The 25,799-nt window shown below is 38.1% G+C and overlaps 1 protein-coding gene across 1 annotated transcript in view; it reads left to right on the forward strand.

The window, feature by feature from the left end:
* The window catches only part of FREM2 (FRAS1 related extracellular matrix 2), a 140,196-nt gene that overhangs the window by 10,426 nt on the left and 103,971 nt on the right, over positions 1-25,799 (forward strand). The window contains exon 2 of the mRNA XM_037377789.1: positions 630-719. Within this exon, the coding sequence (XP_037233686.1) occupies positions 630-719 (90 nt within the window). The remainder of the gene's footprint in view (positions 1-629; positions 720-25,799) is intronic.

The following is a 25,799-nucleotide window of genomic DNA, read 5'->3' on the forward strand; positions in this document are numbered from 1 at the left end:
TGATAAGGAAGGATGGTCTGGTCGAGAGAGCATTTTTGTGGAAAACTAAAGAGACTGAGTTCTCTCTATAGCAGAATGTATAGAGATATCCTATCCTAGAGGTAGACTACATGACAGAAATAATCTAGTTCTAGGGGTGGGAGGGAGGGGTTGTGTGAACTAATTTGTCTTGCCTCTTGAATGAAGGGTAGAAATTAACATAGAAGATACCCTGTGTTTTGCTCCTGTTTCACCCACAGTTTTTCTATGACCTCTACAGTACTTCTCAGGCTGAAGAAGGACAGAATCGATATCTTAGTGGCAATACACCTCTGTTTAAGAAAATGCACCACTAAAAATATGAAATAGTTCTGACTATTGATCCATGTCTTTACATTTCCTTTCAGTTCTTTCTGTAAATACATCTTAAAAGAAAGAGGGCACTGGGAAGGGGGAAGTAAAGGGAGGGAGAATGAATGGTATCTGTAAAACTTCAGTGCTGTTAGTACTGAAATTCCTGAGCTTTGCTAAAGAGCCTTGGTGCCTCTCTGGTGAAGCTAAACTATTTAATACATGTCAAGTTTTTCTATAAAAACAATTTCCTATCTTCAGCATTTAAAATAACATATAATTTTCCTGACTCTTTCCAGCTGATATTGATGATATGAAGATATGCTATGTTTTACGAGGGAGTGACAATGCCACCAGTGACAGTTTTCATTTCATGGTTGAAGACGGTGGTGAGTACTCATAAGATCTGTGCTTTTGTTGTTCTTGAAAGAGTTTAAGTATACTCTGGGAGTTTAAGAACATTGAGTTTAATAAAGGGAAGTCCAAGTTACCTCTTGAATATGAGTTTTGTTATGACTTTCCCATGTTGTGACCTGTTCCTTGTCTTGATTACAGAGGTGTTGGTAAAACGGTAGTTACATCTAATGAAAAAACACTCAACCTACTCTAGCAAGGAAGGGAAATTGTCTAAGTCTACTCAGATACCTGGGCTTTCTGTAGTTTTACCTTTGTATTCCATGTCCAGGCTCTTTACATAGAAATTCTCATAAGTTTTTTATCTTGAGAAACTTTCTAAGTTTTGATTTGCAGTTATGGTTGCCTGCCTTTTTAAAGGTTCCAGCTATAAGCTATTCATATGGTTACATTGTCTATAATATACATGTTGCATAGAGTTCAAGTTGTGATTCTACCTTCTTAACATAACAGAATCCTCAATGGCTTGTCAAAGATCTTTGTCAGTTGACTGATGTGATGTGTCCTGACTAATATTATTTTGTAGGATTGTGGAGGATGCAAAACAATAGAATAAAAACAAATTGAGAATACTGACATATACTTGATTGAGAAGAAAAAAAATGTAGTTGGGTTTTTTTTGTTTGTTTTTAAAGAACAAAGAAAGAACAGTTTAAAGGGCAAACAAAAACATTAATGGGCTTTTTGTTTTGTTCCCCCCCCCCCGCCCCCCCCCAATCCAAATTCTGTACTTAGTGTGGATATTCCTAAATGTAGATATTCCTGTGTATGGTAAGATATGACTAGATTATGTTACGTTAATACCTTTTTAAATATGTGATACAGCTCTATGAGTAACTGGCAATGAATTGTATTAGTTGATTTAATAATATACTTCTTAGGAAAAATGCTTCAAGTTAGCTTATTTTTAGCTCATGTGTATGCAGTTTGTGTTACTGCTTTACAAGAGGCATGGCCAATTAATGGTATTAAGATCAGTGGACAGGGATTTATCCTGTCTTTCACAGACTGAACAGTTTTGCCACCATCTACCATTTCTGGAAGTGGTATATTAAAGCTTGTTCTCCTGTTCATTGTGCTGGACAAGCATAGAAGAGACAGTACCTCTAGAGACTTCTGCAAATGTCTTTGCAAATCTTTGCTACATCAGAGAACAAGGGGTGAGACAAGAGTTTGTAACACTTATTTTCCTTAAATATTTTATTTAAGGAAACCTGAGATATAGGTTAGAGAAATGTAAAGCTAAGTAAAGATAACGGAGCACAGAGTGCTAGATTTTATTAGGGATACCATCATTTTCTTATGAAAGGTGTCACCACATTGTGACATTGTTCATGATTTTCAAGTTGTTCTTCTAGTAGGTTAAACAAATACTCAGTCTTGATATGTTTCAAAGTTTCATGTGATGGGAGTAATTAAAGCTGAATAAAGTTTGCTCTCAGCAACCTGATTAACATCAGTTCTTAAAACGGAGATTCTCCTTGTTAACCCGATGTTTGTGAGACTTCTCTCCATGCTACTTGAACACTTTCTAGTGGCAAATATGTAGTTAAAGTAGATTGCACTTAATATATTCCTACTCTATACCAAGAATTTTTGTTTCATTGGAAAGCTTACCTGCCACATCTGCTTCTACTTGGCAGAGTTGTAACAGCCTGTCAATTTGTAACAGAATGCTATTTTTCATAATACAAAGTATCATTATGATAACAAGGTGGTGGTTGATTTTTTTAGAGCCTTTGGAACCTGCAACTATCTCGCAGACTACTTAGCTAGATGGTGAGATGGTCTTTGCTTTCCTAAGGCTTATTTGTTAGCACAGTGAAAAATGAGCTGTGTTGCATTTCAGAATATTTCTGGTTTTCTGCTTGACTGAGGATCATAAAACGGCATTTAAAAGAGATAAAGTTGTGATCAAAACATTAATATTTGTCTGACTGAAATAACTCAAATTTATTAGAAGTGCCTTTAGAATCTGTACAGGGGTGAAAAATCCAGCAATTTAATCTAGCTATATTTCCACCCTCTTCAGCAAAATATCAAAGCCAGTGTTTTGCAGCTCAGCTATATTTTGGCAGAATTTCAGTGGTACCAAGACTATTGTTTTAGTGTTTTTGATTTTAAGCCAGGCCATACTAAGGGACTACGCACAAGATCAGAGTGAAAGATGCAGCACAGACTACCAACATCCACAGTAGAATTTCAGACTTCTGTCTTCTGTATCAGGAATTCTGCAGTAATAACAAGTTTGTGATGGCTACTATACCGTGCCTAATGCTGTAAATGAAATAAGTGTGACTTCATTTAAGCTGAATTGTGCCATAGTCCATGAGTGATCCAGTTGAAATCAGGAGGGATTTCAAAATGTGATTCAGTGATAGAATATGTGTTCATATAATTCAGCTTTATGTTATTTCACATAAGTTTAAAAAAAAAAATAAGGCGCGTCTTGCAACCCAAATATTTTATACCTTCCAGTCGTCTCATGCCCCAGCGAAGGCAACCTACAACACCAGTCACTGCTCTCTTCAAATAGCATGAATCAGAAAGTTGATTTTGTCCCATACCTCTAGTGTTGCCTGTAAAAAACTTTTCTGTGTGTCTTGGAATATTTGTTCATGGTCTATAAACTGCAAATAAGAGCAGAGCAACATGATTTTCTCTAGCTCCATCTTTTGATGGTTGATCTGCCCCACTCATTATACCATGACTTCTGCAAACAAATGCAGAAACTCTTTTGTCAGCCTCTTAAATGATGACAGTCCTATTAAGGCCCAAGTCTGTTATTTCAGGCAGTTGCCTGGAGGCCAAGTACAAGGAGCCATCAAACTGCTCTGGTGTGAATTTTGTTGTGGATCTGGAATTTTGTTTATCTTCTTACATGTGGCTAGCATTTATGATAAGTTAGGGCAACAGCAGACTAGGTGGGTAAGTGAGGGGAAAAGAGCCAAGTCGGCACTCTGGCAGCTTTGGACCCCTTGCCTGCTCAGTTTCTCACAGTGGGAGTGAGTGCTGTGCTGCTTATGGAATTGTGACCTGGGGTCTGAAAGCATGAAATATGGTAGTGGGACAAACTGGCCAAGGGAGAAAACTGCAGTTTAGACAAATGGAGAATAGCTCATGGATTATTGCTATCTTGTGATAACTTTCCAGTTAAAACTAAGAAGAACAGAAATGGGCTCAATTATGAAAAGAAAGGAAGGCCTTTTAAGAATAAAAGGAAAGAACCTTTAGGACTGTAATTCACAAATGAGAGCATAGGCCTGCTGTATTCAAACCAAAATTAGAGGATTCACCAGAAAGAACTGGTTGAGGTTTTAAGCTTTGAAGGAGTCTTACTGTCAGTATCAATTATCTACATATGTATGGCTGTAGTGCTTTTCTGGCTTTAAATGGCATGTTTCCTAAGAGTGATTAAGAAGTGAAATAAATTGAATGCAATTCAGTCATTTATCAGCACTAATATTTTTAAGGATAGAAGAGGGTTTTATTCATCATGTTTAGGGATTTAGCCTCAAGATGATCTGCTATAAATTGGGTGAGCCCTTGCATTTCCGTCAGAACAAGAAGACACTAGTATATCAGATGCTGCTGAGTTAGCCGTGTGATGTTTTGAAAGAACTACCATAGTTCATATTAACAATTTACACTTTACTTTATTTTGAATTTTAATCTTGAAATGGTCATGTGGAGACCTGTTGATACTGGAAGGTGTTATGAATCTATTTTAGCAAAACCTTGAAGAAAGTGTGGAATTTGGTTTTTCACAATAGTTGCACAGTAGTGTCAGCTGAATCTCTTTCCTCAGAAGTGGCCTCCACATTCCATTAACAAGGTGAAGAAAAAATTCTTCTTGGCAAGTGTAAGCATGTGACAGTGGTGATTCTTGATGTTTATATTATTAAATTCTTAATTCAATGATTAGTAAAGGAGCCAATAGTACTAGAAGGCAGGGAAAACAGTGGGGTTTTTTCCTGTGAGGAAGGGAAAAAAAGGAAATCCAGACTGACAGTTGAACTGGATGTATTTGTGTTATGTAAATTTGCACACTATTGAGAGACTTGCTAGATTGAAGAAAAAGATCCCGCTGAAAATGCTTGAGCCTTTTAATTAGCGAAAAACAGACTTACAGAGTAACTTAAATCTGATATACATAATAAGAAGTTGCAGTGTCTGCAGCAACTTCATATTACTGATAGCTCAAGGAATGTATGATATATGTATGGCATTACCAAATATATGCATAGAGTTGGTGCTTCAGCTATGCAAAATGGCACTAATCTGTACAGAATGAAAGTTGACACAGAAATTAGCTGCAGTGCATAGAGCGCTTGTGCCTGTCAGAAAACTGCAGGCTACAATTTCATGCTACATCCCTTGTGAGTTGTCGGAAGCATTTTTACTCCTTACATGAGAAACTAGCACTGAAAATACACAGTTAAAACTGAAGTTCATTGTTTACTTTCACGTTATACTCTGCTTGTCTGAGTTTATTTGATGTCACTGCAGTAAGTCATAGTAATTGAGTAAGAATATGGATCTAAATGCCTACCTATCCAATCTGTAGAAGGTATTTTCTCCTGAAATGTGCTGTTTCAAATAATGTGAAACTGGTTGAACTGGTTTAAGGTAAATTTTTGGCCGGGTTCTGCTGATTGTGTAGAGTAAAGCAAACATACCCCAAAGCTGGCACTAAACTCAAACCCTAGCGCAAACCCCATACCTTCAGAGGCAGTATCAGAGTCAAATAGATTCCCTTGCCCAGCAATGGGTTTGGGACTGGGGTAGCAGTACTACAGTAGTGTGCTGAATGCCAGTTAAAGAGTAGAGCTTTTCTGTAAAGGACTATTGTTGTCTGTATTTTTGCTTCACATAAAAAAAATTCTTTATTCTATTTAGGTGTTGTGGATACCTCTGAAATGCTCAAGTTCAGACCATGTAAAGTCAGTAAAGGAATGTTCATATCTTCAAAATAGTGATCTGTCCCCAGATATTTTTAAAATATCACCTTTTCCTTGACCTGCTTGTTGCTTGGCTAGTGCTCTCATCACATTAGTCTGCCTTGCTTGTTCTTCCTCTTCCCCTTTCTGTCTTCTGAAGATTCGGAAACTTCTCAAGCAGGATTGCAGAACTCATGGAAGAAATTAGCGTTATGTGACTCAGTATTTTTTTGTTGCAAGAGGCTGTTGCCATATTAACAATATTTTGCATCACAAAGTCAGTTCCATTAAATTTTCTTGTTCTGAGGAAAATAAATGAGATAACCCTGACATTTGGTCTTTTTGAGCCTGGAGCATTATAAAAAACAACCAAACAAAAAACCCCTCAAAAACCCCACCACAAACCACATGTAAGGGGGAAACTCATTTTTCTGTTCAGCCATTATCTGTTTTACCTAAGTCCCTTCTTTGCTCAGTGCTCAAGTGGAGTCTTCCAAACTGCTTCTTTAGGACTGCTAAATGGTGTCTTGCAATACAGTGCCTCAAGTGTAGAATGCTTTCAGAGGAAGTAATGACAGATTATCATGGCTGTTTTAGGAATGTGAGGATCATTAGGGAAGGAAAGAAACAAGACTTTTTTCCTTTTTTTGTGTTTTTTTGGGGGTTTGGGTTTTGTTTTGGTTTGGTTTGGTTTTTTTCAGGCTCTTTGGCGAGCCTTTCTAACTTAAAGCCAAAGCATAGCAGAGCCAGGGCTCACTGAAACTGGTGATTTACATCATTAGCTAAATCTCATTTAAACTTTTCATTACAGATCCTTAAATGCCTTTACACAGCACTGCATTTTCCTGTACTAACGTTTGGTTAAATTTCCATTGAAGAAAGAGTCTTTCAAAAACAATTCCCTGAAGTTAGCCTTTAAACTTAATTTCTGGGAAAACTTTTTAGAGTTTTCCCAGATATGTTTATGCAAGAAATTAAAGAAGTACTGTTCTACTGCTTAGAGAAAACTTCCATTACATTTCTGAAATATAATTATTTCATCTGTCATCCTTCATGTTACTAAATAAAAAATATATTTTTAGGAATTTTACCATTCTGGTATGCTTCATTCATTTCTGCGAGAATAATATTACACTTCTGAGTATAAATATTAAACTAAAACAGTTGTCAGTGCTGCTTTTCAAAGCTGTAACACTGATGTATTTTCCTGGGTGGGCTACAGTAATAGTGTAGGAAGAGGTATTTTGGACTCAATATCTGACAGTTCTTAAAGAAGCAGACTGGTAAAGTATCATTGGGAATTATTTGCAGCATCCTTGCTTGACCTCACATATGGCATTTGGGCTCACTCGTCTTGGCAAGAAACATCAACTACATCTATCTTTATCTTAAAAATGAGGGCATCAGATGTTGGTGGTACATTTTCCATCATTTGCCAAGTACTGTATTGGATTCTGGTCTGTTGCCAGGCTTGTTGCTGCTGTTTTGATATACTCTAGGTTGTTGTCCAAACAATTTTCCATGTGTCACACTTCTTACTCTAAGTATTACCAGGGGATTTAAACAGTAGTATGACACTACCGTTTATAAAAAAAACCCAAACCAAACAAAAAAACCTCAAACCTCAAAATAAACCTTTCTGTAAATAAAAAATTAGTTCATGAGGGCATTGTTGTGAATGTGGCTGCAAGGTCACAGCAAAATTAATCTCTGTTAAAGTGCACAGGAGTAAGAGATGATTATATGGGGTATACAGAAAGTCTAGTAGAAGCCTTACTAATCTCAGTGGAAAGATTTTAATTGTCTTCTGTACCAGTTATATTGGTTTCTTTGTACTGGTGTTTTAGACTGACTGATGGAAATGATGGAATTTTCTGTTTCTAATTTGAATATCACCTTATCCGCCAAATATATATATATGAAAGAAGGTCTGCTTTGTCGGGCTAAAACAAAATGTTTTTTGAAAAGCAAAAAAAAGTAGTTTCATTTGGCAAGTCAGTTTTTGTTTGTTTTTAATTATTTGGGTTCTAATGGTGATTTTATCCAAAGGCAAAGCTTTCCTCTGCTCCCCGTCCTGGATTATTGGTCATTTTTTAACACAAGCAAAGCAGCGTGATTGAAGGGGTGGATTTAGGTACTGTTTTGGATTAGGAAAGAGGAGGCAATTGTGGGTTTAATTGCCTTTTATACACAAGTTAGGACACTTTGTCCAAACATGGAAGTCTTGACTGCAATTCCTTCCTTCATTTCAGAGACTTTGAACCCATACCCACCATAATGTGTCCTCACCTATATTCTGGCCAGTTTTGTGTTCATTTTCTGTTTGCTGCCCATGTATACGAATTCTTAATTACTCATTGGAACACAGCCTGTACTCTGATGTTCCACTTTGCAACTAAGTGCTGTTAGCATGGGCCCCACAAATTCTGTCTCATATTTTGTGTGTGTTCCTCCTCTCTTTTTCCCTCTATATTTCTCCTTTTCTGCTAATACTTGCTATGTTTCATAGAATAAAATGGCTTGAACAGGCCAATTAGGAGCAGTGCATTCCAGAATAGCACTTAAGCTGGTGGCTTACATCAGAGTTTAGGGCAGGGAGATTTTGATTCCATTTCTCTTTGAGTCAGGGCCAATAGTCTTGTCTCCATGTAGAATGAGCACGCTGACTGTTGGCTAAAAGGGAACTGTCTCCAACACCATCACCTGGTGATAGGTATTTTCCTAGTTTTAAGCTGAGATGACTGGCAGAATAATCACACTTTTAAAGAACAACGCGTTTGCAACAAAATTGACCAGCTCAGCTCCATCAAGCTGAAAAATGCCAGTAATTTCATTTGACCTGATCAGGTGAGAGGCAAGGATGATAATGCTCAGGATAGCCCTTTTAAGTATTCAGCAGGATTTTTACTTAAAAACAATCCACAATTTAACTTTTATATTCTTAAGATACAGAGTAAGGCCCAACTAGCAGCGAAAGAAGCATGACAATGAGCAGTAAAATTAGGTCAAAAAGCAAGAATTAAAGAGATTAAGGAGACACACTAGGCTTAAGTAGAGGAATTGAGAACTTTCAGGAGTAACACTGATTGCCACTGACATGAGAACATGAAGAAAGACACTAATTCCTAAAGCGAGCTATAATAAGCCTGTGAAATCATATTGGTTGGTGGTTGCAAATACAGAGGTCTAGAGAAGAATGAAATGATGGCTGCTGTCAAGGAACCCTGACTTGTTTGATTTCCCAACCTATTTTCACTGAGGGATTCTAAGTAGCCCTCAGGATGAGTTTAGCATTTATCACTTCACTTGCCAGTTAACCGTGTAGTGTCTCTAGAGTTCCCATAAAGGTTTGTCTGATCAGTAGGTTAAATGTATCGAAGAAGTTCCTGGATTTCTTTAAAAATTAGATTACTGCTCATACAAGAGGGATAAATACCTCTGAAACAAACTACAGAGACGTGAAAAACAGTATTCCAACAAGAAACATTTGTGAGTCTTAACCTATGGAAATACATTAAGAATCATGTTAAATTAAAAATTGAGAAAATATAATGATGTCATATATTGTCATCAAATTTTTGCAATATGTGCATCTTAATTTATAACATTCTAGCTATTATAAGACTCTGTTTGCCTTGCTAAATCTTATAACATAAGGATAATTCTTGCCTCATCAACCTCTGTATAATTTCTGGAACATGAAGATATTAGTTTTATTCCATAAGCCAAAATTGTGTTTGGATGCTGTTCAAATTTTCTTTGAAATTATATGACCTGTTCTTTATAATTGGCATTGAAGTATGTTAGGGAGTGTTTTGTCTGGAGCTTAATGATGGTGATGATAGGGTTGAGTGTTTATGGGCAAGAATCGGGGGGAAAGCCAGCAAGGCAGAGATCATGGTAAGAGTCTGTTACAGACCACCCAACCAGGATGAAGAGGGAGATGAAATATTCTGTAAGCAGCTGGGAGAAGTCTCACAATCACTAGCCCTTGTTCTCATGGGGGACTTCAACTTACCAGATGTCTGCTGCAAATACAATACAGCAAAGAGGAAATCGTCTCAGAGGCTCCTGGAGTGTGTGGAAGGCAACTTCCTGACACAGTGGGTGAAGGACCCAGCTGGGGAAGGCACCCACTGGGCCTGTTGTTTGCAAACAGAGAAGGACTTGTGGGTGATGTGGTGGTTGGAGGCCATCTCGGGCACAGTGATCATGAAATGATAGGTTTTGATTCTTGTAGAAGTAAGGAATGGGGATAGCAGAACTGCTGCCTTGGAATTCCAGAGGGCAGTGTGGCCTGTTTTGGAGCCTGGTTAACAAAATCCCTTGGGAGGCAGTCCTGAAGGAAAAAGGAGTCCAGCAAGGCTGGACATTCTTCAAGGAAGAAATTTTAAAGGAGCAAGAGCAGGCTGTCTCTGTGTTCCAAAAGATGAGCCAATGGTTAAGAAGAGTAGCCTGGCAGAACAGAGATCTTTGGCTAGAACTGAGGAAAAGGTGGACAGTTTATGACCTTTGGAAGAAGGAGCAGGCAACTCAGGACTACAAGGATGTTGTGAGGTTATGCAGGGAAAAAACTGGAAGGGCCAAAGCCTAACTAGTACTTAATCTGACTACTGACGTAAAAGACAATAAAAAATGTTTCTGTAAGTGCATTAGCAACAAAAGGAGGGCTGAGAAGAATCTCCATCCTTTATTGTATGCAGGGAGAAACACAGTGACAAAGGATGAGGAAAAGGCTGAGGTACTTAATGCTGCCTTTACCTCAGTCTTCAATAGTAAGACCAGCTGTTCTCTGGGTACCCAGTCCCCTGAGTTAGAAGATAGAAATGGAAACATAATGAAGCCCCCATAATCCAAGGGGAAATGGTCAGTGACCTACACACACAACTAGACACACACAACTGAATTGGGCTGGATGGGATCTACACAAAGATGCTGAGGGAGCTGGCAGGAGTGCTCACCAAGCCCCTCTCCACCTTTTATCAGAAGTCCTGGCTAAGCAGGGAGGTCCCCAGTCAGCTGGAAGTTAGCAAAGCTTACACCCATCTACAAGAAGTGCTGGAAGGAGGATCTGGGAAACTACAGGCCTCTCAGCCTGACCTTGGTGCTGGAGGTTACGAAGGTCATGTTGACTGCCATCACACAGCACATACAGGACAACCACATGATCAGGCCCAGCCAGCATGGGTTTATGAAAGGCAGATCCTGCTTGATGATCCTGATCTCCTTCTATGACAAGATGACCTGCTTAGTGCATGAAGGAAAGGCTGTGGATGTTGTTTACCTGGACTTTAGCAAAGCCTTTGACACAGTTTCCCACAGCATTCTCTTGGAGGAACTGGCTGCTCATCGCTTGAATGAGTGTACTCTTTGCTAGGTAAAAAGCTGACTGGCTGGTCCAAAGATGATGGTGAATGGAGTTAAATCCAGTTGGCAGCTGGTCACAAGTGGTGTTCCTTATGGCTCAGTATTGGGGACAGTTCTTTTTAATATCTTTATCAATAATCTGGACAAGAGTATTGAGTGCACCCTCAGTAAGTTTGCAGATGACACCAGGTTGGGCAGCAGTGTTGATGTGGCTGAGGGCAGGAAGGATCTGGACAGGCTGGATCGATGGGCTGAGGCCAGCTGCATGGAGTTCAAGAAGGCTGAATGCTGTGTCCTGCACTTGGCTCACAACAACCCCAGGCAGCACTACAGGCTTGGGGCAGGGTGGCTGGAAAGCTGCCTGGTGGGAAAGGACCTGGGGGTGTTGGTTGACAGCTGGCTGGACATAAGGCAGCAGTGTGCCCAGGTGGCCAAGGTGACCAATAGCATCCTGGCTTGTATCTGAAACAGTGTGGCCAGCAGGACAAGGGCAGTGATTGTCCCCCTGTACCCAGCACTGGTGAGGCCGCACCTTGAATCCTGTGTTCAGTTTTGGGCCCCTCACTGCAAGAGGGATGTTGAGGTAGGTGCTGGAGCATGTCCAGAGACGGGCAACGGAGCTGGTGAAGGGTCTGGAGCACAAGTCTGATGAGGAGCGGCTGAGGGACCTGGAGCTGTTCAGCCTGGGGAAAAGGAGGCTCAGGGGAGACCTTATCACTCCTTACAGCTCCCTGAAAGGAGGTTGGAGTGAGGTGGGTGTCAGTCTCTTTTCCCAAGTAACAAGTGATAGGATGAAAGGAAATGGCCTCAAGTTGTGCCAGGGCAGGTTTAGATTGGATATTAGGAAAAATGTTTTCACTGAAAGTGTGGTCAAGCATTGGAACAGGCTGCCCCGGGGAATTGGTTGAGCTGCCTTCCCTGGAGGTATCTAAAAGATATGTAGATGTGGCACTTAGGGATGTGGGGGTTTTAAGTGGTGGACTTGGCAATGCTAAGCTAACAGTTGGGCTCAATGATCTTAAAGGTCTTTTCCAACCTAAACAATTCTATGATTCTATGATTCTTTGAAGTTAAGAGCCAGGAATAATACCAGCAGAGTGAAAATCCTGTTAAATTAGTGAATTAATTTGACCTGTGTTAATTTTTGTTTGGTTTTTTTTGCCTAGATGAGAATTTCTTAAGTTAGTATATTGTGGCTTGTTTTCTCTAGGGTTTTCTTCACTTAGTCTTTCTTTTACAGATTTAACTAATTAGGTTTTGGTTTTAGTACTAGAAAGAATTTCATTTAGCAGTAGGCCCTTAGGAAGCTCTTTGAAAAGACAGAATTTTTCTTTTTTTGCCCTTTCTGAAAAAGGATTTTAGCTTGTTAAAGTTCAAGTCATTAGTAAAACATTAATTCATTCAGCTTGATACATCATTGCCCTGAATGTTTGCCAGGATTCCAATCTCAGTAACTTTTAACTTAAGTACCAGCCTAGCATTTCTGTCATTCTGCTGTATAATGTGCATTTTCTTCAAGACTGTAGGAATGCTGTTACCACACACCTTGCTGCCTCTGTAAAGCTTTGTAGTTAGGGTGTAACATAATAATTAGAGAGGGAATTGTACCTTTAAAGAAAGATTTGAAGCCTAATTTAAAGCCCAGTGCCTCCAGTGAGGGTCTTTGTGCCTAGAGGTTTGTGGTTTGATCCTGCATTACTGACATCTGTGGGAATAATTTCTTCACTTACTAATGTGATGTTCAAAAGGAGGTTGTAGAAGATAAGATTCTCGTAATTAATAGCAAGCTATTATTTGCTGTCCCTAAAACTATTTTACCCAAAAATCTTTTTATTTTAGGGCCCTCAAAGTATTTGATTTCTTATTCTGATGTCTCCTCTTTAGGCAAAGCTTGTGAGCTCAAGAGCCCAAGACACTGTAACCAGTTAAATAAAACCCACTGGATTACTCTGTATATTATTTGAAGACTTTCCTGGGCTTTATGCTGAATTCATTCACTGTCTGCACTGTTTAATCTCACTAATACCCTCTAAACTGGCTCATCATTACAGTAGAGGATTTGTAGTAGTGTGTTCAAATACATCCCTTCAGAGAGAACTGCACTGAGAGTCTTTAAAATAAATATAGATGAATCTAATGAAGAGGAAACTGGTCATTACCTTTTTTTTTTTCTTTTCTTTTTTTTTTTTTCCTGGCAGATGCACGACTGCATCACTGGTCTTCTCCCTCAGGGATAGGTGATGCAGTATTTTACACTGGTGATCCAAATGGCAGAACTGCTCTAGTGGAAACTTTGAGTTGGGTTATGTCCTGGATTCCTAATCAAGTGAAGGTCCTTAAAATGCTGAATTTGTGGCTGTAATAAATTTAGGTCCTCTCCATTACCAGTGACAAAATGAGACACACCTTGAGGGTGGGTAGATTAATATGTGACACAGGAGCAGTTGCTCTGAATTCTAATCCAGTTTTGCCCATATTTCTCTTTCCATGTGTACTTAGAATTGCATAAATCGTGTGGGTATTAAACAGGGCAGTTTTCAGCACTGGCAAAACTTACAGGTTAGTTGGTGAAGTGGGCATTTTCAAGCTTGTTGAGTGATTTGGGCATTATGCTAAACTTAACGAAAGGACATGAGATTGCCAGTCTCTTGCTTTTACGTAATAAATCATTGCGTGCTGTATTCACTGCTGATACTTGAAACCTGTGCTCAGTTTTCTCTGCTGCCTGAGGAAGTTTAAATGGATACTTCATACACAATTGCTGTAGCCTTTAGGCTATAGGAAATGTGAGGTGAATCCCTCTCATTGAAGCAGAATCATTTTGTGTGGAATGAGTAACTGTTCACTGTCAAGCACAGAACAGGCTTCCTGTCCCACTGCATCAAAACCAGGCCCTTTTGGGCTGCTGCTTGACTCTCCTGAATTCTCTGCTCCAGCCAGCACAGTGGAAAAGTCTCTTCCTTCATAATCTTCCCTCACGTGAAAGCCTAACACCCCATTTTCCCTGACCCCTAGGAATTTTGACGTATGCCTGTGTTCAGTTAAGTTTTCAGCTCTCTGTCCTCTATCTCCATCCAAGCAAACTTTTTTTTTTCCTTCCTCTGTCTTTTCTCTGCCTTCTGCTTGCTGCCATAGCCTAGTTGTACCAATAATCATCAAGAGCTTACTAATCAGACGACTAGCTCTGCTAGGGATGAAGGGATGCCTTTTCATAGCAGGAACTGGGAAAAGTTGAGTTAACCTGTGCTCCTGCAGAGTCCTGTTGTTTGTACACCAGTGGCAAGTTGGAATGACACAAAGCAAAGCATTGCTTTTGGCACTGTTTTGCCACCAATGAAAAAACATGGGGAAAAAAAAAAAGAAAAAAGAAAGAGTTGTGCTTAACCCTCCTGAATACATTCTGATGGACTGAATCTTTCACCCTTCAGGGTAGGTGAAATAGACAGACCTTCAGCATTAAATTGAAGTGATGTGGGCTGCTTTGGTTGAAAGGGCCTAAAAATGAAGGACTGTAATCCTGTCATTGGGATCTATCAGCCAGCCCATGAGCCTGCATATTGTCATATAGATCTAACTTTTTCCCTCACTTAAAGACAGGCATATGTAGTATGTAATACAGATACTGTAGCAATAGCATAGCAGAGTCCTGTGTGTCATTTTAAGATGCACAATGACTATATGCTTTGTGCTTATTTTCAGATATACTGCTTCAGATCTATAGAAGGGTTACAACTGAGCTTTATTCAAATAAGTAGGAGAATTTTCACAGCAGTGGTTCTGCCCTGAATCATAATGCATAATTCTTGATTTTCAGTTTATGAAGAACAGAGGAACAGATCACAACAGAAAAAAGTTTTATTCACTCATTTATTTATTTAATAGAAAATAACTCCTTTCAGAAAAAAAAAATATCTGTACAAGCACACTTCCTACCTGTAAAGTATCTTATTGTATGTGTACCTGTTCCCGACTGAGCAAACACATTCACCATTCCGCATCTCTGCATTAAGATAGTGAGCCTGCAGTGATTCCTGTGTCATGTCTTCACGATCCTGAATTATACTGCTATTTGAACTCCTTTTCTGAACTATTAGGTTCACAGCACAAGTAAATTCAATTATTTTAATTAGCTCATGAAAATATATCTGCACCATATTCCAGTTAATGACCAGCAAATGTTCACTAACACTTTAGGAAAGAGGATGAGAAAGGGAAAGGAAATATTTTTTATGAGGTCTGTCTTTTTTTTCCTTTTTATTGAGTCTACTTACTACATCCCCTGAAACAGCCTAGATTTAACTAATCCCCTTTCTCTGTCATCAGAGAGCTGTTTCTGAGAAAGAGTTGTTTCTGAGAAAAAGCTCTTTGCTACTCTTTAGGGTGGCTGCAAATTGAAAGAAGCCTCAAAAAAGTTGAGAAATACACATCCATTAACTAAAATGGTCAACTTAAAGTTGTAGTAACTTCAGCACATTGAGGGATAAGCAAATGTAATCTTAGACTATTAGTCTCTATGTAGTTTCTGCTATTATTTATAGTAGTTTGATATTCATCAGTCATAGGAATTCTGCTTGAAATCACATGATAAAATTATTTCCTCCTCTTGATTACTATTATTACTGCTTATTAAAGCAAACAGTTCTAAATATGCAGCTTGTGATTTTTCATGGTTCTTTACACTTCCCTTAAATGCACATGTAAACCAGACCTTATTCATTGTTTTGAAGTCCCAGATTCATCTAAGCATCTGAGGAGCGTAGCTTGTTAGCACAGCCAGCCCTGGAACAATCTTTAATTGCTGAATTGTTGAGATCTCAAATGACTGCATTACCTGCTGGAGCTTCCTGCTTTTAGGGAAGCATCACTTAAGTACCTCAGACATTGCTCTTACATGTGATGAATCTGTTCTTTATTGAACAGTCTTCCCTTGGTTTCCACAACTGAAAGAGAATAAATCTACCCCTGTGAACTTGACTTACAGTTTAAGTAAGAGTATGTGCAAATGTAGGTTAGGTCTGTGGACAGAGCTGAATTTCCTATCTGGGAAATGCAGATGTACCTTGATTTGGCCACACTTGCATTTCCTTGATTATCCTCTCATCAATAGGCAATGTATTATTTTGGTAAAAAAATAGTTCATCTGCAGGTTTTTTCCTTGTAAGTACTTCTGCTTTGTTCTTTGCATGGAATAGATACACATTGGTGCAAAAATATGTTCTAAGACATCTATAGATTCTGTGGTTAAATCTCATATTTTCATAACTTTGGAATTGTTATGAAAAGTAATAATTGTAGTGTAGTTTTTTATTCATAGTATTCATTTTGACTTGTGAAGTTTTTGCATAGTTCTGTCCATGTAGCTTAGTTCTTCAGATTCATTTAGTGAACTGAGTTGCAAATACTTCCAGCTTAAGTCCACTTCTGTTCTTTGGGTTTTTTGTAGTCCTGTTTGATGATTTCAGAATGAGTATTACTATGGTGAGATTTAATATTAGGTATTAAGATAATGACAAAGAGTTAATATAGGCTTTCTTTCACAGCATTTGACATAGCCATGCATGACAAGATGATTTTAAACATTTAACCAACACTGAGTTTCATAAAATGACAGTATGAACAGCTTGTTAAGGATCATGGATCTTGTCAACTTTAACAAAAGCTGGGAAGTGTAATTTCCTAGGAGGCCTTGTTTCATAAACTTAACAATAATGGTGATTTTGTGAAACAAAGAGTCTGAGCTGCTTCTGGTCTGCTGGCAGTTTCTGAATGCTCGATTTCTATATTTCACCCATGGTAGGAAGTGGCATAACAAGGGTCAGTGGTTGGAAACTGAATGCATAACAATTCAGATTAGAGATATAGGAATGCAGTTTTTAAGAGCAAATGCTCTTAACTGGTAGCAGATTTTCAAGGCAAGTGGTGAATTCTCCCGATGTTTTAAAGAATAGATATCTTATTGAAAAAAACCCACCTGTCAAACTACATCCAACACAAAGTTACTGGATGGAATTTTATGTTCCTTTAATACAGAAGATCAAGCTAAATCACTATGAATGCTTCTTTTGGCCTTGAAATCCATGGAGCAGGAATTTATAGAAACTCTCAACTATTACTGATTTTGCATGGAACTAGAGTCAGCAACAAAGCTCACTTGGAGCTCAGTGAGGAAAAAACTGGAAAGAGAATATATTATTTGCAGGAAATTCTTGCCACTGTTATTCTTCCAGATTGTATATATAATAAACAATTCTTACTCCTCACTGGTCCCCCTCCAAGATCCTTAAGGAAATTAAGAAGTATATTGTGAAAGTCATAGAAGGACCTTTAAATCACATAGCTGAGAAGTCAAGAATTTACAGACGATAAAATGAAAACTGAATGGTACAGCCCTCAAAACCTGTGGTTTGTTATGTCTTTTCATAAAGTCACTAGTAACATTATTTGCTTAGTATTTCAACATACAATCTTATCCCTCTCCCACCCACACACATTCTTGTAAAGTGTATCTCGTTGATCTTAATGTTATCTTAACGTTTTTCACCTCAGGGAAGTTTACAAAAAGTTCTAAAAGTAAGCAGCACTTTAAAAAAACAGCCAAAAAGAATAACGAAACCTAAAAATCTAACAGTCTTGCAGAATTTTAAAACAACCTTTTGCATTTAACAATCCAAAAGCTAAAATTTGCAAAATGTACTTATTTTTGATGTTCAAAACCACATAATGTGCCAGCTTTTCTTAAAATCACATTATATATAAATATAGGTGCTATATTTTTTAGAATTCTATTTTTTATCCTGTTCTTCTTAGCTAGATCAGGGTTATTCTGATATAATCAAGTGAAATAAGTCCATCCTTATGTAAATGAAAATGGAACAAGACTGTCCAGCTTTCCACCCTCTGCTTGACAAAATTACTCCCACAGAGGTTATCCAACACGAATTCTACCTGATTATTGTGTTGCTTGGAGGAGTTCAGCAGATCAGAATGATATTTCATGTTCATTACACTGCTAGCCCCTCTATGGATGCACTGTCAGATGACAGCAAATGTGGGGATATGAGTGACACTCTTCTATGACTAGATCATGTAACCACCCACTCCTATAGCTCTCCAGTGGCCCATGCAGAGTTACTTCACTTTTGTTTAGCTATGCGGACTTGAACTGATGGTCTGTAAGCTAAATCTTTTAGTCTACTATAACAGGACTATACATACGAGCATATATGTATATATAAAGGACTCTGTATAGTCCTTAAGTCAGCTGGCCTCTTCGACTTTATATAGCAAGTACATATTCTAGTGGGATATCTTTCTTTCCTGCTGCACTCCTGTTTTTTTCCCATATTGCACTGAGGTTGCTTTGGTGAGTAGCATGGTTCACAGTTAAGTCTTGAACTTTGAATTCTTGAGATGCCTGAACTGGCTTTCTACCCAAAGAAAAGCAAGTATTCTTTCAGTGCTTAGCTTTGTATAAACAGGTCTTTACCCTGACCTTTGCTTATAGATATTGTTATGCAGTCAGCTAGCTACACTGGAAGGAGACAGAGCATACTGTTTCAAGCAACAGTCAGTTTTAAAATACATTAAAAAATGCACATTTCTTCTGCATAGGAAATACTCCAATTTTTATGAAAAATAATTATTTGGGGGCAGGAAAACAGTCAGGAGATACTGTCACGCTTGTACAGAATACTTTTTAGGTCAACTTTTAACTCTCACTGTTCACACTATCTGAAACTATTGTTCTCAGGCCTAACTCGCCTTTCCAGTGTAGAGTTGATAAGAGATCATGAAGAAGATGATAAACAGAAGTTTCAGGATTAAGAGTAAAATGAAATATTTGGGGTGGGCTTTCAGTGCAAAGTGGTGTCCATGAGTAAATTAAAAATGTATATTTGGGTTTGGTTTTTTGTTTGTTTGTTTGTTTTCATTTTAAGTAGCTCTTACTCTGGTCTTCTTTTAAAATCCTTTAATTACTTATTGCACAATTTAGTAGTCCTTGGCTTATTCCTTACTAAGCTAAAAGAATCGCTTCTTTTCCCCTCCATAAATACATTGCCCTTTGGGCAGTGTTGTTCAGCTCCATTCCAAAATACAAGCCTGTGCGCTAAATGGCATTGAATAGGATATACAGGAGGAACAAAGGTATGATTAATTGTACGTGCTAACATATTTGCTTTACTTCAAGCTAGCTGCATAGCTTAGAGTAGCAGAAGCCACGGCGTGCATTCTAGCGTATGTCAATCTAAGCACACACTCTCTATATGTTCTGGATATACATGCTAAAAAAATGACAAACAATGCTAAAACCCACATTGCAATTCTTTAATTGCTAATGTTTGGGTGCCAGCTAGATCAGTCTGGCACAGGTACACTATCATATACTAGTATCTTACCTTTGCTTTGTAGATATGTCTTCTATTAATAAGATTTGGCCTAATACAAGTTTGGAGGGGACCTGTAACATACTTCCCTGGGCAGGCGGTGGTTGTTTCGGTTTTTTTTTAAATGGAAGCTCTAAGAGGCAATATATTTTAGTACTCTGCTCATTTATTACATCATAACAAAATTCTTCTCATCAACGTACAGCCAAATTTTGCTCTTTCAAATTCAGAAAGAAAACAGAAAGGATGGGAGTCATGTGGTTTAACAAAGGTGTCCAACTGTATGGTTCAAAATCTAATGGTAATTTTGGGAATGCTTTTCTAGTTAATGTAGTTGTTAATCTGATTAAATAAATGTGATTCATCTCAGTCTAAGAGACAAACTAAGAGTAGCTGACATTTTTCTCCTGGGGTGCTTTATTATTTCTCCATTTATGGTAGGGGGGACCTGGTATAACTAGAAAAAAATTAGGCATCTAAAGATGAAGATGAATCCCACTTCTCATCAATTTTATTTATGGGTGCAGGTTGCAAAAAATAATGATTTGAAGCAGTTTCTAAAATATCTGAATTTGGATAAAAAGTTCGTAGAAGGGTAAGGAATATATATAGTTGGGAACATCTGTTTTAAAATATTTGAAGTACTTGCTCAAACCAGTGTATGCTCCTCTTGGAGTGTAATAGAATTTCCTTAGTAATTTTCCTTTACTGAATATTTGTGTCTGTGCCTTCTAATGTTCAGTATCTGATTACACTGATACCAATGCGACCTTATCGCCTTCAATAGTATCCTAGCTAGCGTAACAGTATTTGTCAACTGGCCTACTAATGCATTAATGATCAGTCAGTGCTCTTGGTCACGGACATTGTGAAATACTAATTTTGTAATTCTGTTGTCTAGGTGTATAAAGGTGTGTATCGTTGAGGAGTTCTAGTTTGTACTGTTTCAATTAACCTCTTGGAAATTAACTCACCATCTTTAACTTGTTTTGATTTAGAGTCTAGTTCCAGGCACTTGTTTTTCTTTATCAAAGGTGTGACTAAAGGACCTGGATCCTTTCCCCCCCTCCAGGTTTTTCCTTCCTATGTTGCAACATTGTGTAGTTTTTAAAAAAAATATGTACATTTGTAACTAAATAGTTAATTTGAACGGGGTTTTCTCCAACTCAAATATACAGTACTTTTGCTGCAGTATATGCAGTATATACAGTATATACAGATATACCCTGCTGACAGTAACCACAAAAAATACACTACCTTTGCATGCATAATTCCGTGCTTTAGATGTCTGGGGATCTAGATGCTAGCCTTAAGTTAAATTCTCATTTAGAGTGAGGAATTCTGAAGTGTTAAAAAAAGATGCAGAAGGCAAAAGTGAAAGGGAAGCACAGTCTGGGTGATCTTTATTTACTGTGACATTTCCTTTATATAATCTATCAAAAATCAACCCATAACAAGAAAAGTGCTGAAACAAAGACATCACTGAAGACGCAATCCACATTAATTGTACTGTTAAATTAATATTTGGAAAAAAAAAAAAAAAAGAATTAAGAAAAGAAGTGACTGAGCTTCCCTACAGTGTAGGCACTTACTTAAATCAGCAGAAAATAACCTAGAGGCTGCTAAAATTTAAAACTGTCCTTTGGTAACAGAAAGGCATATTGCTGTTGTGTGTGTTATCTGGAGGACAATGACTGGTAAGACTCGTTATATATATTATGGTTGAATCAGTAGTTAAAAATAGAGTATTTAAAACTTTGAATATTTTTATATTGGGTTAATACTAATAAGCAGAAATTCCTTAATCCACTAGGATACTTCTGATATTAGAAAAGATAGTGAATTTGTTAGAAATCCAAATCAGCTGTATGAAAATCAGTCTTCCTCAAAGCCCTTCCCAAACAGTTGTTACAGTAGCTAAGAAATTCTTGTACATCAGTGAGAATAGATGTTTTTCTGCTTTAGATGTGGGCTAGACAACAGTAAAATTTAGTAGAGATTAGCTTTTAATTGTCGTTAACAGGATTTTTGTGATGAGGATGCTGCAATTTCTTTCATAAGGAGTTTGTGGTAAACAGTGCAAGTGAGCAGCAAGGGGTCATCTTTACAAATGTTTACAAATGACAGAACCCAGAGGTGTTAGACCTGGAGGAAACCAGGAGGCCCAAAAAAACCCCAAAGTGAACACCCATGATAGCTGGTATTGTTCACTTACAGATGCCTTGTGTCCATGTTCTTATACCATGTGAGTGTGAGACCTTGTTGAGCACCATAGGGAGGAACCTGCCTCATCATCAGGGTGCACCTTATTCTGAACAGGTCCTGATCAAGGATAGAGGACTGTAACACCACAGTGCCCCCCATGGAATAAATCTACAGGATGCCTGGATGTGCAGTGGAGCTGTTCACCCGAGTAGCTGAGTTTCTGAAAAATATATAGCTCCTGAACATCACTGTGGACTGTCATTGAGATGCTTATTTTATAAAAGAGACAACAAAAGAAGATGGTGGCTGTAAAGAACAGTAATTGTTGAGAAGGTTTACTAGAGATCCTTACATACTGCTTTGCTTTATGCAAGGAGAAATAAAAAAAATATTACATTTATGAGAACAACACTGTTTTACAAATTTTATAGTGAAGTCATTGAATGCTTTTAAAAGGTTAGAATTCATAAGGAACATAAAATAAACCTAATGATCTAGGATACATTTTTTGTTGTTGTTGTTAATAAAAAAGATGTAAACTGAAAAATGCTCCATGATGTCATGGTACTTCTTGGTCATTGGTGGAAGTTAGAAAAAAGGCTGGTTCTATGCATACAGTTCCATAAGTCCCACATAGAGTTTCCTTTGCTGAAATTAATATTGTGGAGAAATTCAGGTGTGAATCACATAAAAAAAAAAAAAAAAAAAAAAAAAGATTGGCCCAATAATTGAAAACCTATTTTAAAAGAGGGATAAAATGAAATGAAGCTAAAAGTAGATTTGCAGGCTTGTCTGATTTTGACACTGGGTAAATTAAAATTGCATATGCTGAGGCTTCTGTAAAATTCTATAATCTTTCTCTAGCTAAGAAAACTTTGCAATTCTTTTCACCTTCATGGTGTTTTTATTATGGTGTGCTCTGAATTTCAGAGCATATCAGAAGTGTCTGTTTATCAAAATTTATCAAAGGCTGAGGGCTGTACAGTTAATCTAATGTGTCTTCTATATTACTCCTACCTAATCTTTTTACAAACTGATTTCAGTGCATTTGTTTAAAGTTTAAATATGTGTTATTCATAAAAACAAAATTCAAGTTCGGCATTTTGCCTTTTCTGGTGCTTGGAGATGGTCGTGATTCCTCTTTATTTCTCTATATACGTAATTATTGCAACATATGCAGTAGACACTGAGAACAGTTTTAGTAAGTTGATGGAATTTATAGAAGTAAGATTGGGTTATCTTTTTCTTCACTGTAAATTCATTCATAGTGGCCATTTCTTTTATCTAAATAGTTGTCAAAGAATACAGAGACAAACTTTTGGTGGAGTGAAATACCAAGAAGTTGTGACTGAGATAAAATAAAACACTTAGACATGCAAGTAAAATTGTTATCTACTTTATATAATCCTTTTAATATACCAAATGATTAGAGAAAATAGGGATTTGAGCACAGAAGATTGCAAAATTGAAACTAAAACACTGCAAACACTTCTTTATACATATTTAGCTATATTTGTGTGAGCATAGAGTGTCCTGATCATGTATGTTTATACCCATGTGCCTACAAGAAATGCGGTGAATCTATTATCTGTGAAGTTAAGGAAACAGAGACATTATGTTTACACTGAATAGTCTCAGCTTTTACTACGAATGAATAATATGATTAGAAGAGAATCTAGTGCTTTCCTAGTCTTTTTATGCCTCTAAGTGGAGAAAGGATGGCTTTGAGATGGAATTGTTAAAATGGATTTTATTCCTAATTCTTCACACTTGGTATGTGATTGTACGCAAGCCATAAAACAACAGAACAACAATGGTTTTCAGGCACCTCTGGAGATCATATAGTCCAATACCCCTGTGCAGAGCAGCCCTAACTAGAGCTGGTTGGCCAGGAATGAGCCCCGTCAATTTTTTAGTATCTCCAAGGATGGAGACTCCACAGCTTCTCCAGACAGTCTGATCCAGTGCTTGAACGCCCTCACAGTAAAGAAGTTTTTTCTCATGTTTGAATGTACCTTGTAATTAAATTTGCCCCCATTGTTTCTTGTCTTGTCACTGGGCTCCTCTGAGAAGAGTCTCCCTCCCTCTCATTACACCCTCCCATCAGGTATTTATAGTTTGCTAAGTTTCCCACCTGAGCCTTCTCCAAGCTGAACAATCCCAGCTATCTCAATCTATCCTTGTGTGTTTTGTGCTCCAGTTCCTTAATCATCTTTGCGGCCCTTTGCTGGACTTGCTCCAGTATGTCCATGTCTCTCTTTGTATTGGAAAGCTCAGAACTGGGCCCCGCACTGTGTGTGTCTCACCAGTGCTGAGTAGAAGGGAAGGATCACCTACTTCAGCTAGCTGGCAGGTCATCCTAATGCAGCCCAGGATGCTGTTGATGTTCATACTATCCTGTATCAATCTAGATAAACCCAAGGCTTGTATTGTGGCAGTAAGAAAAATCTCAGTTCCCCATTACTTCATTCAGCTGTGAAGAAGCAAGACTAATATTTCAAGTATTCAAACTATCATGGCTATAAGTAGCTTACAAATTTGATCTGCAAGAAGCATTTCCAAATTAGCATGAATCACTGATAGCTAAGTTAGGGCTAGAAACTGTTTTCCACATTCAACGTGAAAATAGAGCATGGTTAGTAACCACCAACTGTAAGAAGAAAGTACATCTTATAGTAGGATTGTGGGGAAATCACATACAAGGCTGCATCAGCAGCTCACAGGATTTATTACCATTCAGTACCTTGGCTCATGGTAAGCAGCTGCAAACTTGTTTTCTCTCTCCCCTCTTTGTATGGTGTGAGTCATATACTGGAGCATGGACATTGCTGTCCACAATGGCTGGTAAAATTAGGAGAATCAGACTTGGGAGGCAAGCTTGAAAGTGTTAATTTCTCTTTCCATTTAACTGGGGGACAGATAATACATAATCGTGTAAGGGGTATGAAAGGATATTTTGAAAGTGTATGAACTATGATAAAAGTGTAGTGCTTTACAGCTGGAATGAATTCCATCCCTCATTTTTCATTTAGATTAATGAATCAGATGCTGTTTGGCTGAGGGGAGTAAGAGAGGGAGACAGAATCCATAATCCATGCCACCTAGCTCTTAACACTTATAAGTGATGCCTCCAGAGCTTTATTTAGGAGATGTCGATGCCTCTAGAAGGCATTTCAGGTCTTATGCAGGCCAAGTAGCCCTCTGGAGTTTCTTGATTCACTCCATCATCTATTTACAGACTTTAGAGCAGTTGGGTTCCTCCCTTAAAATGTGGTTCAATGATACAGTCAAATTGACTTAATTACTTGCTGCTGCCAAAAGAGAGCCCCTCTTCCTCCCTCATCCTTTCCTATCTCATCTTACACCAGTTTATAGCATGCTAAATTGATTGAACTAACTGTCCTGGCAGAAAGCCAGCAGCTTTTTAGGCAAAGTGAGTAGTAGGATGTTGGGTTGGTTTACCAGACAGGCAGTGATGAGCAGCAGGGAGGCCCCATAGCTAGGAATGGGGGGGACTGGAGGAGGTGAGAGAGAAATGGGGTTTCCCCAGTTGAGGGCTTTGAGCTGTTGGGTTGGTTCAGCTCAGTTGTTTAGCTACCCTTCACAGACTGCTTGAGGCAACCTGGAATTGTGCTGCCTACCAAAGGGGAAGTCCCACCTCCTCTTTGCATCTGGCTGTACATGTCCTCTGTTCTGGCACTAGCGGTGATGCAGCCACACACAAAGGCATGGATTCACCCTACCTACAGCATCCCATAATTAATCAGTTTAAGGCCATCTTGCTACCACACCCTTGGGCTCCTCAGGCTGTGAAGGTTTAATAGTTAGATGAATAAACAACTCTGTAGATACTGTTATAAAAGTTTTGTTATGGATTTCACTGACTGGTGTCTTAACAGCTGAACAAAGATGGTTTATAAAATGATGAGTGCATTTAGTTTGTAAAATGTCATTCCAGCATGACATCTCCATTAGTACCAAGGTAAATTTTTCTTGCATGTTTGAATATGCCATAAAAGATTGTATATTTTTAATAATAACATAAAAAATAAAAAGAAGAAAATAATGACAAATAAAGAATAAGGTGGAAAATTACATACATGTTTGTGATATTTATGAGAAAAAAATCTTAATGTGTACATAAGGTAAGTGTGGTTCA

This window comes from Falco rusticolus, chromosome 2 (genome assembly GCF_015220075.1).
Source record: "Falco rusticolus isolate bFalRus1 chromosome 2, bFalRus1.pri, whole genome shotgun sequence".
NCBI classification, from domain to species: Eukaryota; Metazoa; Chordata; class Aves; order Falconiformes; family Falconidae; genus Falco; species Falco rusticolus.